General features: G+C 39.8%; 1 protein-coding gene across 1 annotated transcript; it reads left to right on the forward strand.

Moving 5' to 3' along the window:
• The first annotated feature begins 4,598 nt into the window (after window positions 1-4,598).
• Window positions 4,599-14,810, forward strand: TMEM202 (transmembrane protein 202). Its single transcript, XM_012451284.2, has 5 exons — window positions 4,599-4,679; window positions 4,922-5,177; window positions 13,530-13,679; window positions 14,011-14,142; window positions 14,614-14,810. The coding sequence occupies exons 1-5, from the start codon at window positions 4,599-4,601 to the stop codon at window positions 14,808-14,810; spliced, it is 816 nt and encodes a 271-aa protein (XP_012306707.2).
• The last annotated feature ends 1,893 nt before the right edge of the window (window positions 14,811-16,703 follow it).

A 16,703-nucleotide genomic window follows, 5' to 3' on the forward strand; every position in this document is an offset into this window, starting at 1 on the left:
TCAGAACAAAAAATCAGGACACGATATAACCACTATTTTGCAATTTTTTGACAATTCATTTTGCAAAAAATTTTGATAAATTATTTTGCAAAATATTTCATAATATATTAGGGGCATCTTTTCATGTGTGCATATAAAGAGCTAATAGTCTATTTTTATTTCATTTTTATTATTTATTTATGTATTTATTTTGAGACAGGATCTCACTCTGTAACCCAGACTGGAGTGCAGTGGCATGAACATGGCTTACTGAATCCTCAACCTCCCTGGCCCAAGCAATCTTCCCATTTCAGTCGCCAGTAGCTGGGACTTCAGATGTGTACCACCACACCTGGCTAATTTTTGTATATTTTGTAGAGATGGGGGTTTCACCGTGTTGCCCAAGCTAGTCTCGAACTTTTGGACTCAAGCCATCTGCCCACCTCTAGCTTTCCAAAGTGCTGGAATTATAGGTGTGAACCACCATGCCAGCCTATTTTTAATTTTTATCAAGTGGAGAAAAAATTAACAAGAATAGAAACAACCTGAATATTATTATTGACAATTTTAATGTGATAGATTTAGAATCTTATATTCTACACAAATATATTGAAAACTTTGTATCTAACATTGTTTATAAATGCCTATAAGACATTTAGAAAAACTGGCTAAATGACAAATGTTACAAAATTCCAAACGGAAAAGAGATCTTGTAGGACATGTTAGTTGACCATAATTTATTAAAACCAAAAAAATTAAATATCTAAGCATGTGGATATATTTTTAAAATTCTAGATAATTCTTGGCTTGAGTATATAAACAAATACTCCTAATATTCAAGAATAATGTACTGTGTTCATAAATATTTTATAGGAATGTAAAATTAGATAAATGTTAAGAAATGTATCAATGCAATTTTTACACTAAATAGATTAAAGAAGAAAAGCCACATTCTAGAGGCTAAGAGGGAATTTGATACAGCCATTCTAAATTTTAAAATCTTGATTAAATAGAAATGGAATGGAACTTTAACACAAAAATGAATATACAAATGAACAAAGACCAATAAAGCCAGGTCCATGAAAGTCAAGAGTGAGATAACGATGCCCACCACCCTTAATATTTCATGAAGACTATTCTAAAAGGTCTAATCAGTGCAATACGACTTTATTTTTTTTGAGATGGAATCTCACTTCGTTGCCCAGGCTAGCATGCAGTGGTTCAATCTCAGCTCACTATAATCTCTGCCTCCCAAATTCAAGCGTTTCTTCTGCCTCAGCCTCCTGAGTAGCTGGAATTACAGGTGCGTGTGACCATGCCCGGCTAATTTTTTGTATTTTTAGTAGAGACAGGGTTTCACCATGTTGGCCAGGCTGGTCTCAAATGCCTGACCTCAAGTGATCCACCCACCTCAGCCTCCCAAAGTGTTGGGATTACAGGTGTGAGCCACCATGTCTGGCAATATGACTTATTTTGCAAAGGGAGAAACAGAATTATCATCATTTGCAGATGATAGGATGTTTACCTAGAAAATCTAAGAGAAATTGCCCAAGAGTATGATTAGAATTTAAATAATTCAGTCAAGTGATCAGATAAAAGGTAAATACATTGAAGAAATAATTTATTCATTAGCAATAATGAATCAGAAAATAAAGTGAAAAATTGTGATTCAAAAAGCAAGTAGGTTAAACAGCACAGTTCCTGGTAGACGGGATGTTATAGAAATAAGCTGTAATAATCTTAGTTGTTGATTTTATAGATTTTTAGGGGTGAAATTACTGAGACAAAAGATTCAAACATTTTTAAGCTTGAAATTATTCTTTTAACTTCTTTTTTTTTTTTTTGAGATAGAGTTTCGTTTTTGTTGCCCTGGCTGGAGTCCAATGGCCTGATCTCTGATCACTGCAACCTCCACCTCCTGGGATTAAGTGATTCTCCTGCCTCAGCCTCCCCAGTAGCTGGGATTACAGGCATGAACCACCATGCCTGGCTAATTTTTGTGTTTTTAGTAAGATGGAGTTTTGCCATGTTGGTCAGGCTGGTCTTGAACTCCAGACCTCAAGTGATCCACCTGCCTCGGCCTCCCAGAGTGTTGGGATTACAGGCATGAGCCACCATGCCCAGTCTCTTTTAACTTTTAATTGAAGTATAACATGCATATAGACACTTTGGGAGGCTGAGGTGGGTGAATCACTTGAGGTCAGGAGTTCAAGCCCAACCTGGCCAACATGGTGAAATTTCATCTCTACTAAAAACACAAAAATTAGCCGGGCATGGTGGCGGGCACCTGCAGCCCCAGCTACTTGGGAGGCTGGGGCAGGAGAACTGCTTCAACCTGGGAGGCAGAGGTTGCAGTGAGCCAATATCATACCACTGCTCTTTAGCCTAGGTGACAGAGCAAGACTCTGTCTCAAAAAAGAAAAACAAAACAAAAAAAAAAACCCACGCAGATAGAAAAACCAAGCATATAGAAAAAATGTGCATATACAAAGCTGGTCATCAGTGCACAGATCAAGAAAGAACCTTTCTAGTACCCTAAGAACCCTTTGCATGTCTCCTTCTATTCCCTAGCCATCTTCCTCCCCAGAGTGTTTCTGACTTTTAACAACATAGATTAGTTTTGCCTGTTTTGCACTTCATATGAATAGAATCATACATATGTACTCTTTTGTGTTTGGATTCTCTTGCTCAGCATTATGTTAATAAGATTCATCCCTCTTTGCTCAGGTAGTTGCAGGTTACTTATATTGCTGTATAGTATTTCATTGTATAAATAGACCACAATCTTCTAATCTTCTGTTGATGGGCATTTGGGTAGTTTTCAATTTGGGGCTATTACAGAGTGCTGCTTTGGAGGTCATATGGAACATTTTGAACCCAGCACTGCTATGGTATCTTGAAGAGCAGTGACTTTTAGCACATTAGCTTAGTCTTCTGGACTATAGATACTGGCATATTCATAGTGGGTCCTGTCAGCAGTGGCAGTGGCATAGCAGCACCCTTAAATGGCTTCGTGAGTAGAGGGCATTGAAAAGAGGGAATCAGAGCAAAAAAGGAAGAAAAAGATGGATGCTGTATGAAGGATTATGACTGACAGACTGGTTCATGAGCCTACCGAGACAAACCTGTCATGAACTCCAGGCTACTGGCTACTGATAGGAATATAATTTTAAATTAGAACTACAACCAATAGAGTTCTGGAAACATCTGAGTTGCCCCCTTTTTCAACTTTTATTTTAAGTTCAGGGTTACAGGGGGGATTTGTTATATAAGTAAACCTATGTCATGGGGGTTTGTTGTACAGATTATTTCATCACCCAGGTATTAAGCCTAGTATTCATTAGTTATTTGTCCCAACCCTCTCCCTCCTCCCACCCTCCACCCTCTGATAGGCCCCAGTGTCTGTTGTTCCCCTCTATGTGTCCATGTGTTTTCATCATTTAGCTCCCACTTATAAGTAGGAATATGCAGTATTTGGTTTTCTGTTCCTGCATTAGTTTGCTAAGGATGATGGCCTCCAGCTCCATCTATGTTCCTGCAAAGGGCATGACATTGTTGTTTTTTATGGCTGCATAGTATTCCATGATGGATATGTACCACATTTTTTTAATCCAGTCTACCACTGATGGGCATTTATGTTGATTTCATGTCTTTGTTATTGAGAATAGTGCTTCAGTGAACGTACACATGCACATGTCTCTATGATAGAATGATTTATATTCCTTTGGGCATATACCCAATAATGGGATTGCTGAATCAAATGGTAGTTTTTTCTGTCTTTAGGTCTTTGAGGAATCGTCACACTGCTTTCCACAATGTTTGAATTAATAATTTACACTCCTATCAACAGTGTATGTGTTCCTTTTTCTCCACAACCTTGCCACAGTCTGTTATTTTTTGTCTTTTAAATAATAGCCATTCTAACTGGTGTGAGATGGTATCTTATTGTGGTTTTAATTTCTCTAATGATCTGGACAAAGGAACCGGCAAAGATTTCATGATGAAGATGCCAAAAGCAATTATAACAAAAGCAAAAATTAACAAATTGTATCTAATTAAACCAAAGAGCTTCTGCACAGCAAAAAAGCTATCAATAGCATAAACAGACAACCTACAGAATGGGAGAAATTTTTTACAAACTATACATCTGACAAATGTCTAATATCCAGCATCTATAAGGAACTTAGATAAATTTATAAGAAAAAGACAACCCCATTAAAAAATGGGCAAAGGACATGAACAGACACTTTTCAAAAGAAGAAATACATGTGGTCAACAAGCATATGAGTTCTCCTTTTATTATTTGCTACGAAGGAACTGTGTCTTATTAGTTTTTATGTCCCAGCACAAAGCCTGACACCCAGCAAATGCTAACAAAATATCTGTGGATTTATTTAATGAAAGAATTGGGAGGAGGTGGAGAATGGAGGGTTGGGAGCATCATACATAAATGCGTATGCTTCAAATGTAATGATCTCTTCCTGAAGTGATCAGACCAAAAATACAAAACAGAAACATGATCTGTGTCATGGATCCTGGCCCTTTTTGCTTCTGCCAGCATGTGTGAGGAGATGCAGAGGCAAATTCCGTGGCAGTTAGAAAGAGAACTGACGGCCAAGATGGAGCGGAGGGAACATTTAACCGTAACTTTCCACAGTCCTGAGGTTCCCAAAATAAAGGGAGACCGGAAATACCAAAGGGTGAGGAGGAATCTAATTGAAAATCAGATGGGAAGAAGAGGACTTATTTAAAGACGGGGTTAGACAGAGCATCCTAAAGACAGAAAAGATCACCCTGAAAATTTAGTGTGTTTTTTTTAGGAGTAGGGAAAGATATCCATAAATCAAACACACATGGGAATGCTTGAGGTAGAGAAGAGTAGGTGACCCGGGGGATCAGAGGTTATCCTTTCGAGTAGGCAATATTTCCCTCATCCTTGTAGCCTACCCTCCCTGCCAAGAAACATCCAAGTGCCTTGATGTCATCCCAGAGGCGGCAGCAGCACGTGGATCAGGCACACATCTACATCCGAATGCTCTGTGGCAGCCTCTGTAGTTTTAGCCTCTTAATGCTGATCGGCATGTCCCCACTGAACTGGGTGCAGTTCCTGGTGAACAGGAATGGCCTTGAGCTCTACGCAGGACTCTGGACCTTATGCAACCACGAGCTGTGCTGGAGCCACACACCAAAGCCACCCTGTGAGTGACACCAAATTAAATGCCACAGGCCCCCTACAATTCCAGAGCTTTCTGCCCACACAAATTGGCCTTTCATCCTTCTTCCTCCAAGATCTTTTGGCCTTCACCTCTCCAAGTGCAGGATGGATCTCAGCCAAATTGTCAATGTAGCCATTTCTTTGGTATCCTCAGTGTACTCTTTTTCCCTCCTATTCCAGGTTTTTTTCAGTCCTAAATAATGGGTTATACTCTCTTTATTCTATGGGAAGAACTGTTTGTTTGTTTGTTTGTTTGTTTTTAGAGACAGGGTCTTGCTCTATCGCCTAGCCGAAGTGCAGTAGCACTATCATTGCTCACTGCAGCCTCCACCTCCAGGGCTCAAGCAATCTTCCCACTCGATCTCCTGAATAGGTGGGACTACAGCTGTGTGCCACCCCTCCTGGCTAATTTTTAAAATTCTTTTCTAAAGACAAGGTCTCATTATGTTGTTCAGGCTGGTCTCAAAGTCCTGGCCTCAAGTGATCCTCCCAAAGTACTGGGACTATAGGTGTGAGCCACCATACCTGCCCTAGGAAAAACTCTTTTGTCATTAACAAGGTGTTACTGCTAAGCATTGTGATTGATATTCTAATGTGGCTTACTGAATTAAAAGAGAAGTGATCATAGCTGGAAGATAAAGCTAATATCTTAACCTCTGTTAGTTGAACATTCAAGGTCAGCTTGTTCTTCTCCTAGCAGTGGAAGAGAACTTAAATCTATGTTAGATCTGTGGTATAACAAATGCCCGCTATGAAGATAATATTATTTATGTCAAATTTTATGTGAATTTAAATAAATCTGAAAGTGCAACATAAAATATTTCAAAATAAGTTTTTGGGGCTAAAAATATCATATGCATGAGTTTTCCAATCAAACCAAAACCTTAGAGGAAAGATAACATTACACTGACGGTTTTCCCATCATCCACAAGATACAAATTTACACAAAGAAATTTATATCTTGTGGGTGATGGGAAAGAAAAGATGCTGGCTGTCCTCAGCATCTTTATGAAAATGCACTGAGTAGGCATCAGTTGGGCACAGTGCTGAGCAAGGCACTAACGATAACAGTAAGAAATTACAAGGTTTCTATCTGGCATTATGAAGAGGGAAGCGCTATTAAAAGAAGGAAAATATGTGATGTGTGTATTCATCTGTATTAGCATAGACTATGTCTCAAAGTGCACATATGAAACCAGGGCCTCTGGAGAGGAATATTGGGTGGATATTGTGAAAGAAAACATGTATGAGTAAACCATTTATTCTCCTCACATAAGCAGGAGGGGAGCACCTGAGCCCTACTCTGAGGTACAGTATTATTTATTTGGCCATGGGATGTGACATTTGAAATTAAGGGGCAGTATCCTGCATGATCTTGAGAAGAAACTAAAATCAAAGGCAGGCAGACAATTCAATGGCATAAAAAGAAAAACTAGAGAAAATATTTGCAACAATTATGAAAGATAAAGGTTAATGGCCCTAATATAGTAAAAGGATACACGAAGTATTAAAAAGACAAAAACTCAAATAAACGAGTTATCTTTGAACAGACATGTACAAAACAAGAACTATTACTGTCTAATAAACATAGTAAAAGTAATTTAACCTCAATCAATCATTAAAGAAAGGTAAATCAAATGAATAACAAGATGTAACTTTTCAACCACCATATTAACAGATTTTTAAATGATAATGCAACCGCTATACACTCCCATACACATTACTATACATACCATGCAAATTGGTATAACCAAAGCAATATGATTAGGTATATCCAGAGACTTAAAAATGTTCATCTCCGGCCGGGCACAGTGGCTCACACCTGTAATCCTAGCACTTTGGGAGGCCGAGGCGGCAGATCACCTGAAGTTGGGAGTTCGAGACCATCCTGGCCAACATGGAAAAACCCTGTCTCTAGTAAAAAATACAAAATTAGCCGGGCATGGTGGTGGATGCCTGTAATCCCAGCTATTCAGGAGGCTGAGACAGGAGAATCGCTTGAACCCAGGAGGCGGAGGTTCTGGTGAGCCGAGATCGCACCATTGCACTCCAGCTTGGGCAACAAGAGTGAAATTCCATCTCAAAAATAAAATAATAAATAATAAAAATAAAAATAAAAAAATGTTCATCTCCTTTGAGTCAATAATTCCATTTCTAGAAATTAATTCCAAGGAAATAACTAGAAATGGATTAAAAGATTTAGGCAAAAAGATTAAGCTGCAATTATATTTATGTAACTGGGTGCCCAGGCTAGAATTTAGACCTTAGATTATTATTTAAATCTTTAATAAATTAGGGCTGGGTGTGGTAGCTGACGCCTGTAATCCTACTGTTACCAGAAAGGGGTCCTGATCCAGACCCTATAAGAAGATTCTTGGATCTTGGGCAAGAACGAATTCGAGGTAAGTCCATAGAGTAAAGTGAAAGCAAATTTATTAAGAAAGTAAAGGAATAAAAGAATGGCTACTCCATAGGAAGAACAGCCCCTAGGGCTGCTGGTTGCCCATTTTTATGGCTATTTCTTGCATATTCACAAGGGGTGAATTGTTCATAAATTTTCTGGAAAGGGGTGGGTAATTCCTGAACTAAGGGTTCCTCCTCTTTTTACACCATATAGGATAAATTCCTGACATTGCCATGGCAAACTGTCATGGCACTGGTGGGAGTGTCTTTTAGTATGCTAATGCATTATAATTCACATATAATGAGCAGTGAGGATGACGAGAGGTTACTTTTGTTGCCATCTTGGTTCTAGTGGGTTTTGGCTGGCTTCTTACCACAGCCTGTTTTATCACAGCGTCTTTTATGACCTGTATTTTGTGCTGACCTCCTATCATCCCGTGATTAAGAATGCCTTAACCTTTTGGGAATGCAGCCCAGTGGGTTTCAGCCTTATTTTACCCAGCTCCTATTCAAGATGGAGTTGCTCTGGTTCAAACGCCTCTGACATCAGCAATTTGGGAGGCTGAGGTAGGGGGTCGCTTGAACTCAGGAGTTTGAGACCAGCCTGAGCAACAAGGTGAAACCCTGTCTCTACAAAAAATACAAATATTAGCTGGGCGTGGTAGTGGGCACCTGTAATTCCAGCTCCTCAGGAGGCTGAGGTGGGAGAATTGCTTGAGCCTGGGAAGTAGAGGTTATAGTGAGCTGAGATTGTGCCACTGTACTCCAGCCTGGGCAAAAAGAGTGAGACCCTGTCTCAAAAGAAATAAAACCAAAAAACAAAAAACAAAACTTTAATAAATTAGAATCCTGAAATTACGTCACTTAAAGCAGTTTATTTCTTGGAGCCCTGGATTCTCCTTTATGCAGATAAAGAAAATCAAGAAAATCAAACCAGCCAGTCACTCAGATTTTCTAGAGTCACTTTGTCACTCATCTTTGTTTATGCTTTGTTTTATCTTTACAGACTATAATTGTTTAGAGAAAGTCAACTGAGTCCTTAAGGTACATAATTATAAATCAAGTATCCACCTTATTTTCCATGTTGTTATAACTAGTTCTAATTCAAGAGTCAGTAATTAGTCTGCAATACAGATCTCATAAGGAATCCCCCAAAATGTAATCAAAATGTCCAGGCCTCATCTTCCTGTGACAACAATATAATATTATTATTGCCTGAATGCATTATTATTATTATTGTTTGTTTATTTGTTTATTTATGTTTGAGATGGAATCTCATTCTGTTGCCCAGGCTGCAGTGCAGTGGCGTCATCTTGGCTCACTGCAACCTCTGCCTCCCGGGCTCAAGCAATTCTTGTGACTCAGCCTCCCGAGTAGCTGGGATTATAGGTGTGCACCACTGCACCCAGCTAATTTTTGTGTTTTTAATAGAGATGGGGATTCACCATGTTGGCTAGGCTGGTCTTGCTCTCGTGACCTCAGGTGATCCGTCTGCCTCGGCCTCCCAAAGTGCTGGGATTACAGGTGTGACCACCGTGCCTGGCCTTCAAATACATTATTATCTAATAATTATTGTCCAATTCAATGACTTCAAACTTTTACCTACTGGATTGCAAGAATTTAGCTCCCCTCCCTGATAGTTTCCTCAGTCATTTTCACAAGTTTCACAAGGGCTATCTCAGGTGTGTTCAAGAATGTGCATGTACATATTCCTATTCCCTGGGCTCATTTCAGGGTGTTGTGCTTCTGTCTCTGACTTCACCTGGGTCTAGATGACTGATAGCCTCTCTGCTGTGGCTGTTGCTAATGGGATGGAGAAGGGATGGGGAGAAGAGGACACTATCCGTCACTTTTACTAGGAAGTCTCAAGTATAGAACAGACCCGTCTGTTATTTTCCCATAGCACTGGTGAGATCAGGCTGAAATATAAATGACATATTGCCACAGAGAGTAATTGGAACTGTTTTGCAGAGCATGGGAAAAAAAGGATAACCCTTTTTTAGTCAAGGCACTGGGCACTCTAGAGTTAAGACCCTAGGAATACAATACACATTGGCAAGCTGTATAGGGAGGGATGCATCATTCTGGCACTCCAACTGGGTTACAGGGGAACTTAAATACTAAGCAGATTTCATAGACACCTCTTAAGGGTCCTAAGTCTCCACCATTACAAAACCACCCCCTTTGGGCACCTCCTCTGAGCCTGGAGAAGTCATGTGTTGGCCTTCTCTGCCTTGAATGCAGTCATAATTGCAGCAGCATGGAAGTTCATATTTGGCTAAGTAAGTGAGGTGATTCCCCAGCTTGTCTCCAGCAGCACCACTTTCCCAAAGCTCCCTGTCCAAGTCTTAGCTCCGCAACAGTAGAAGGAGATCCAGCCCATTATTTACAAACTGCCAGGTGGTGAATGTTCTCATTTCACTGAGATCTGAGGGGATGCCACAAAACACTACTGTTTTCTGGTTGGGTGGTGCCCCCTCCAATCTTGGTAGCTTTCACATTGTACCCAATGGTACTCTGAAGTGTGGCATCCCTGACTGATGCTGGACTGATCCTGAGAACATCTACAAAAATCTTACCAAGTTTTTCAGATTATTTGTACTTCCTCCTCAAATTGAAAGTGATATTCTTTCTCTTCCCAAGGTATTAGCTTCAGTAAGCTGGGAGGGGTCCCTTGGTATTCTTGTAACTGAAGTCCACATTAAAGTATATTACTAAGGAAAACTTCAGAAATGTTTGGATACAGTTGACCCACACAGGTAACACATGGGTGTTCATTTTATCCCAGGCACTCCTTTTTTCTAGACCAAGGCTTCTTACTGAAACATACTACCAGGGCCTTTTGTAACTTAGATCCTAAGATTTTTGAAACTTTGATGAGTAAGCTGCTGTAAAAACTGTTGTTTAAAAGCTGAAATCAGTTTTGGTGTTACAGGAGATGGAAGCTTGAAATCAGCTTTTGGACATTTATTTATTTGTAGTAATATTAATTTAAAAAACTATAAAGTTAACCAAATGCAGATGTCTTAGACTCTGAATCTAAGTGTTTAGTTTGTTTATATAATTTGTTGTACATGATTATTCCTAATAGACTTGGTTACTTTGGGAAGGTTAGACTCTTCTATGTTGCAAATCTTTAATTGTTCCTGTGGAGTTGTGAGGATCTTGTTTACATAGTTTTCAGGAGATGAGACGGTAACACAGAGAGAATTGTAAGAAATATATAAAGCTGCAGTCTTCCCCTCATGGTAGAAGAGGGACCGGACTTTATACATTAGACTGGAGTTGGACAGGAAATATTCTTGACAGTGCTTCTTGGTGTTTTGAAAATTAGAATCATTTGAATTAGCATAAGCTAAAGAGTGAACTTATTTATAAAGATTCAGAAGAATCGGCCAGGTGTGGTGGCTCAAACCTGCGATCCCAGCACTTTGGCAGGCTGAGGTGGGCAGATCGCTTGAGCTCAGGAGTTTGAGACCAGCCTGGGCGATGTAGTGAAATCCGATCTCCAACAAAAATACAAAAAATTAGCTGGGTGTGGTGGTGCGCACCGCACCTGTGGTTCCAGATACTCAGGAGGCTGAACTGGGAGGATCACTTGAGCCTGGGAGGCAGAGGCTGCAGTGAGCAGAGATCATGCTACTGCACTCCAGCCTGGGTTACAGAGTGAGACCCCATCTCAAAGAAAAAGATAAAGAAAAAAAAAAAGATTCAGAAGAATCACTCAGACTCCCAAGGCAGGAAGTTCACTGGACCTTAGAGGATTCCAGAGGAGGCTGGGATCTCAGATAAAGAAAATCAAGCCAGCCAGTCACTCAGATTTTCTAGAGTCACTTTGTCACTCATCTTTGTTTATACTTTGTTTTATCTCTACAGCTCAGTTTTTCCTGTTTATTAGTATGTAAATGCTTAAAAGGTGACACCCCGGTCAAACTTTACATCTTCTCAGTTCAAGCAAGCAAAAGAGGAAATCCAAATTTCCAAGCTAAGAATAAAATTGTTCCAGCATGGGTCAGGTTCCCATCCTTAGCCCAGTTTGCTATAGTCGGAGGGCTCAGGGCTAGAGACAAAGGCTGCTGGAGCCCATGGAAGACTGTGGACTAAATACCACAAAGGATGCCCGTTACCCTGGGCTTCATACAACTCAATCTGGGCTTATGTTCTGGCTGGCTACATATACTGCTAATTCTGAATAATCCAGTCTTCAGAAAATGTGCAGCTTGTGAATTACTATGTTTTAATTTGGCTCACTTGTTGGGGGCCACAGAGGAACTTAACCTCTGTGGGTAGAGGTATGGTTTCTCTTAATGGAAATTCCTGTAATTCATTGTATTACTAAATGGCAGGTTCTAGAGAAAAAAATGAAACAACAAGGCAGATATTAGACTGGATAAGCTTGATGCATAATTTCTGCTCTCTAGGTTACTCAGAAGCTGGGCTTGGATTCTTAGGCATATAAGTGGTTAGAGAACTTTCAGTGGTGGGGGTGACTGTTCCCTGCTACGTTGGGACAGAAAAAGAAGCTAGACAAGGAGGTACCTTATAAAGGATACTGAAGATATTCCTGGGTCTCTGGTAGCTCAGAAAAGCTACAACTACTTATAATTGTAAGTTAGCTTCTAAATCTTCAGTAAAATATTGCTGGGGAAGTCAAAGGAAGAAACTGATCCATCATAGGGATGTGATAGCAAAAAGTAAGTTTGAACATGTCCCTCCTGCTCTCTTATCAACATCCAGTCCACAGTGGGAAAGCCAAGAAGAAGATACCTAGATCCAAGAGATGGAAGAAGGAGAGGTGTGGCACTTGGATAAGGGCATCAGAGCAACTTAAACAAATATGAGATAGGACTTTGGGGGCACTCTCAGAATAAAAAAAAAAGGGAGACATTTTGTGGTAAGTTCCTGCAGTTTGGTAAATTGGGGCTTGAAATCATTATAATATGGGAATTAAAGTAAATGTGGCTGGGTGCAGTGGCTCATGCCTGTAATCCCAGCACTTTGAGAGGCCAGGGCGGGCGGATCACCTGAGGTCAGGTCACTGACCAGCCTGGCCAACATGGTGAAACCCCGTATTTACTAAAAAAATACAAAAATTAGCCAGGCGTGGTGGCGTGCACCTGTAATCCCAACTACTCAGGAGGCTGAGGCAGGAGAATCACTTGAATCCAGGAGGCGGAGGCTGCAGTGAACCTAGATTGTGCCGTTGCACTCCAGCCTGGGTGACAGAGTGAGACTCCCTCTCTAATAATAATAAAATAAATAAAAAGTAAATGTGACTTCATTTTGTAGTCATAGGCTGACAAGGCCTGTACATGCCAGATACAGCTGAAAGTGAAAGACAAATGGAACTAAGCAATGCGTAAATCATTAAGCAAAATATATTAACAGGATAGACTATTTTGTAGCCATTGAAAATAATATTTACAACAGATATCTGGGGAAATCAAATCATATATTCTTAAGAAAAAAACCCACATGACATCTAGTATCATATCTACTCTGTATAGAGGGTAGAAAAATAAAATATTAACAATGGTTTCTGTTGAGGGGGGTAAAAAAAATGGTTTCCTCTAAGTAGTAGGATTGTGGCTGATTTTCTTCTTCTTTGTTCTTTTGTAGTTGTTTCAATACTTATGTTGAATGTGTATTACTTTTAGAATTAGAAACAAGAAAAAGGTTTAATCTGTTTTGTCATTGGTCACACCTCTTATAAGCTAGTTTATATCTAAATCAATGCACACAGGAGTATTTGAATATTATCTTCATTTTAACAATCATAGTAAAGAAATTCCAAGCAAAAATGATGCCCCGTAGCAAGCTCTGCTCCATCCTCCTTTGTCCCTATATCCTTCTCTAAGACTCTATCTGGCTTTCTTAAGGGAAGGTCCCTCACTGGACTAACCACACTCTTCCTTTTCTCTTCTTCATGCAGATTATCTCCAATATTCCAGGGCCTTCTTCCTCATCTCTATCTTCACCATACTCATTGGCCTTGGCTGGCTCTTCAGCTCTTGCCTCCCTAGTAGAGGAAGCATGACCACCAACTTGGATTTGAAGATATCCATGCTCAGCTTCATCTCAGGTACAGACCGAGACTGGCAGGGAATACCATGGTAAAATAGTCAAGGTAACAAAGTTTCTCCATGGAACTCTCATACTTTTTCTTATCTCTTTGCTCTTCTTCAGTATCACATCAACTTGCCAGCTACCTGCCTTACCTAATTATATAGAACACATCTTAGCTGACTTTACCAGGGTATAAATCCCATTCTCTCATCTTGGTCAATCCCCAAGTTTTTATCTTTTTGATCCTTGTTGTACATATGGCCTCTGGAGGCCAAGGAGCTGGGAGGTGGCAGGGAAGGCAGACTGAAGATGCTGATGGATTACGACATCTTTCCTTCTGGTCCTAGCTACCTGCTTGCTCCTCTGTCTCAACCTGTTTGTGGCACAGGTTCACTGGCACACTAGGGATGCCATGGAGTCAGATCTCCTATGGACCTATTATCTTAACTGGTGCAGTGACTTCTTTTTCACGTTTGCTGGTGAGTCACTCCCCTGCTATGCTAGAAGGATGGATAGGGAAATCACTTCTGGAAAGGGAGGCATAATCTAGGAGAAATAGAAGCACTGACTGTTCCTTTTCAGAACACTGATACTTGGAGGGTCAGTATAGTGTAATGAAGGAAGGGTGGATTTTGGAGTGTGAAAACCTAGCATTAGTCACTTGTTATATCACAAAGTGAGGCATGGACAAGTTGAGTAACTTGGCCAAGACCACACAGAAAATAATGGAACTAAGATCTGAATCCAGGAGGTTCAAGCTTTGTCCTAACCAGTCTGAGAAATATTATAATGCAATTGGAGCACAGGAGGGTAAAGTAACTCTGCTGGGGGAGAGAAGGGTTCACTGAAAAGATGCCTCTTAAACTGGTTATTAAAGGATGGGTAAGAATTTTAAAAGCCAAAAGACTATTGCCTATTGAACCTCACCTCAAATTATTCTCTTCCCCTAGGGATCGTCTTTCTTCTCAACTACTTTACTTCCAGATCTCCTGCCCATGATCAAAGTATCACTGTGATTCCAATAGAGAGATCAAGGCTGGGGTTTGGTCCAGTGACTACAGTATCACCTGCTAAAAATGAAGAGCCAAGGTCTAAGATGAAATCTCTAAATGTGAGACAGAAAAATTTACCAAAGGCAGGACTGTGATGGTGATAGGAAAACCTAACTATTGCTTGTCTTAAAAGCAGGGGAGAAGCTGAGTTGGGAATGATTGCATAAATTCTTGGAAACCCTCCTAATATCATGTTCATATTTCTGGAGAAGACAGCATTAAAGCTAATGAAATGTCTTTTGTGTGCAGTGGGTCAAAAATATGTATGATAGTCATAAAGTAAGTAATAACTCACTTAAGAAAAATATTTCTAAAAAAAAAAAATGATGTTGTTTAGAGTCATGAATGAAAGAAACTAGTGAAAAATGCAGTGTGTAGACCAGAGATCTCTTTGGGTATCAGGGAACTCATGGACCGGAATGGCCCATGGAAAAGCACGTTAATTACTTCCGTTTGGAATTTTCTTTATTATGTGTGGCTTTGGGTATACTCAGGATGGAAAGCACTTGGACAAATACTGTTGAATCTGAACTTGACAGCATACCAGAAATAGAATAAATATCAATGGATATAAGATCTACTCATCAAAGAAACTGAGAGGTGTTGGGTAGATTATAGGGAATCCATGAGGTCTTACTTCCTGTGAGGATTGGTAATTTGAAAGCTTTACGTAAAACCTATTACGTAAAACCACTGCTTCTCCCTAGGCAGGGAGCTACCTTAACCAGGCATCCACATACTCCCTGAAATTCTATACAAAACTTGTATATGTATTCTTCTGTGAAGAGAGCCATAGATTCCATCAGATTCTCCCCTGCCCCAAGAAGATAGGCTCATGTAAATTCCATCAAATTCTTGACAGGCCTGTGACTCCTTTGATTCCTTAAGCATCAACTATGTTTTACTGAGCCAAATGGGACTAAAGGGCTTCCTTCAGCAGATGTATAGTAGATAGATTGATAGAGAGATGATAGATTGATAGATAGATGATTGATAGATAGATAGATCTATATATCTATATTTATAATACATCTACATCTATATCTATATAAGCTGAAAGATTTTCCATATTTTATATATCCTGTAAAACTAAGTACAGGGGAGGAAGTGGTATTTTCAGGCAATCATATAGGTCTTTTGATGGCTAAAGATCCCTTTCACACTCAGATTAGATTTCATGCATAAGGTCCCTGATACTCATTTTGTCTTTCATACCCTTAGTTGCTGCCACTACTACTCTATTGATTGAGATCTATTCTTCTCCCCAAAGCTGGCAATGGAGTGAACTAAAGTATTGAGCTTCCCCTCTTGCTGGATGTAAAGATAAGCCTTTGGGTCATTTTGGTTTAATTTAGAGATTCACTAGTAATCTTTGCTGAAAACAAAAATAATAGACATTGAGCAATTATATAGTTCTTATAATCCTGGTCCTGATCAATAATTCCAAAACATTTCCAAATAGTAACTGGAAGCTCTTTAGGTTAATGCTTAGGCTTTTATTCCTGTGGGTTGGAGCTTACATACAGTGACTGCTACATGCTACTGGAGAATTATCTTTTAAGCAGAGACAATCTTTCATTGCTCCTGTAGAAACTGGATGCCTTCCGTTTTCTTTTTTCTCCCTTTCTTTGTGTGTATGCACCCACACACAGATACACAGACATATATACACATACCTCATTTAATCCTGCCTTAGAAAACCCTTTTCTTCATGCCCCTCTTCCAACCAGGTGAATTTTGTCATGGCAGAATTACTTCTGCTTCCTTACTTCAAGTGGCCTCAGTTCAGAGGCTCTTCAGGCTGTTCCTGGGCCTTTGTCTGGCTGTAAGAAGAGACATGGAGTCAAAGCCAATTCCCCTTCCTCACATTACCACTCACACACAAACTCTAACCTATACATTAATTGATTGCTTACTGGGTTCACAATCTTTATTTGTAATTTAGTTTGAATACTTTAATTATATAAGTTAACAGGATGCTGAACATG

Source organism: Aotus nancymaae, unplaced genomic scaffold (assembly GCF_030222135.1).
Source record: "Aotus nancymaae isolate 86718 unplaced genomic scaffold, 86718_ANA_hifiasm-v0.15.2.pri h1tg000003l, whole genome shotgun sequence".
Classification (NCBI taxonomy): Eukaryota; Metazoa; Chordata; class Mammalia; order Primates; family Aotidae; genus Aotus; species Aotus nancymaae.

What these genes read in the sequence shown, in the direction of transcription:
- TMEM202 (XM_012451284.2), top strand. Translation starts at nt 4,599, where the DNA reads ATGGAGCGGAGGGAACATTTAACCGTAACTTTCCACAGTCCTGAGGTT. An exon ending in GAGACCGGAAATACCAAAGG is followed by an intron (nt 4,680 to 4,921) that starts GTGAGGAGGAAT and finishes TCATCCTTGTAG; the next exon opens with CCTACCCTCCCTGCCAAGAA. An exon ending in CATGCTCAGCTTCATCTCAG is followed by an intron (nt 13,680 to 14,010) that starts GTACAGACCGAG and finishes TTCTGGTCCTAG; the next exon opens with CTACCTGCTTGCTCCTCTGT.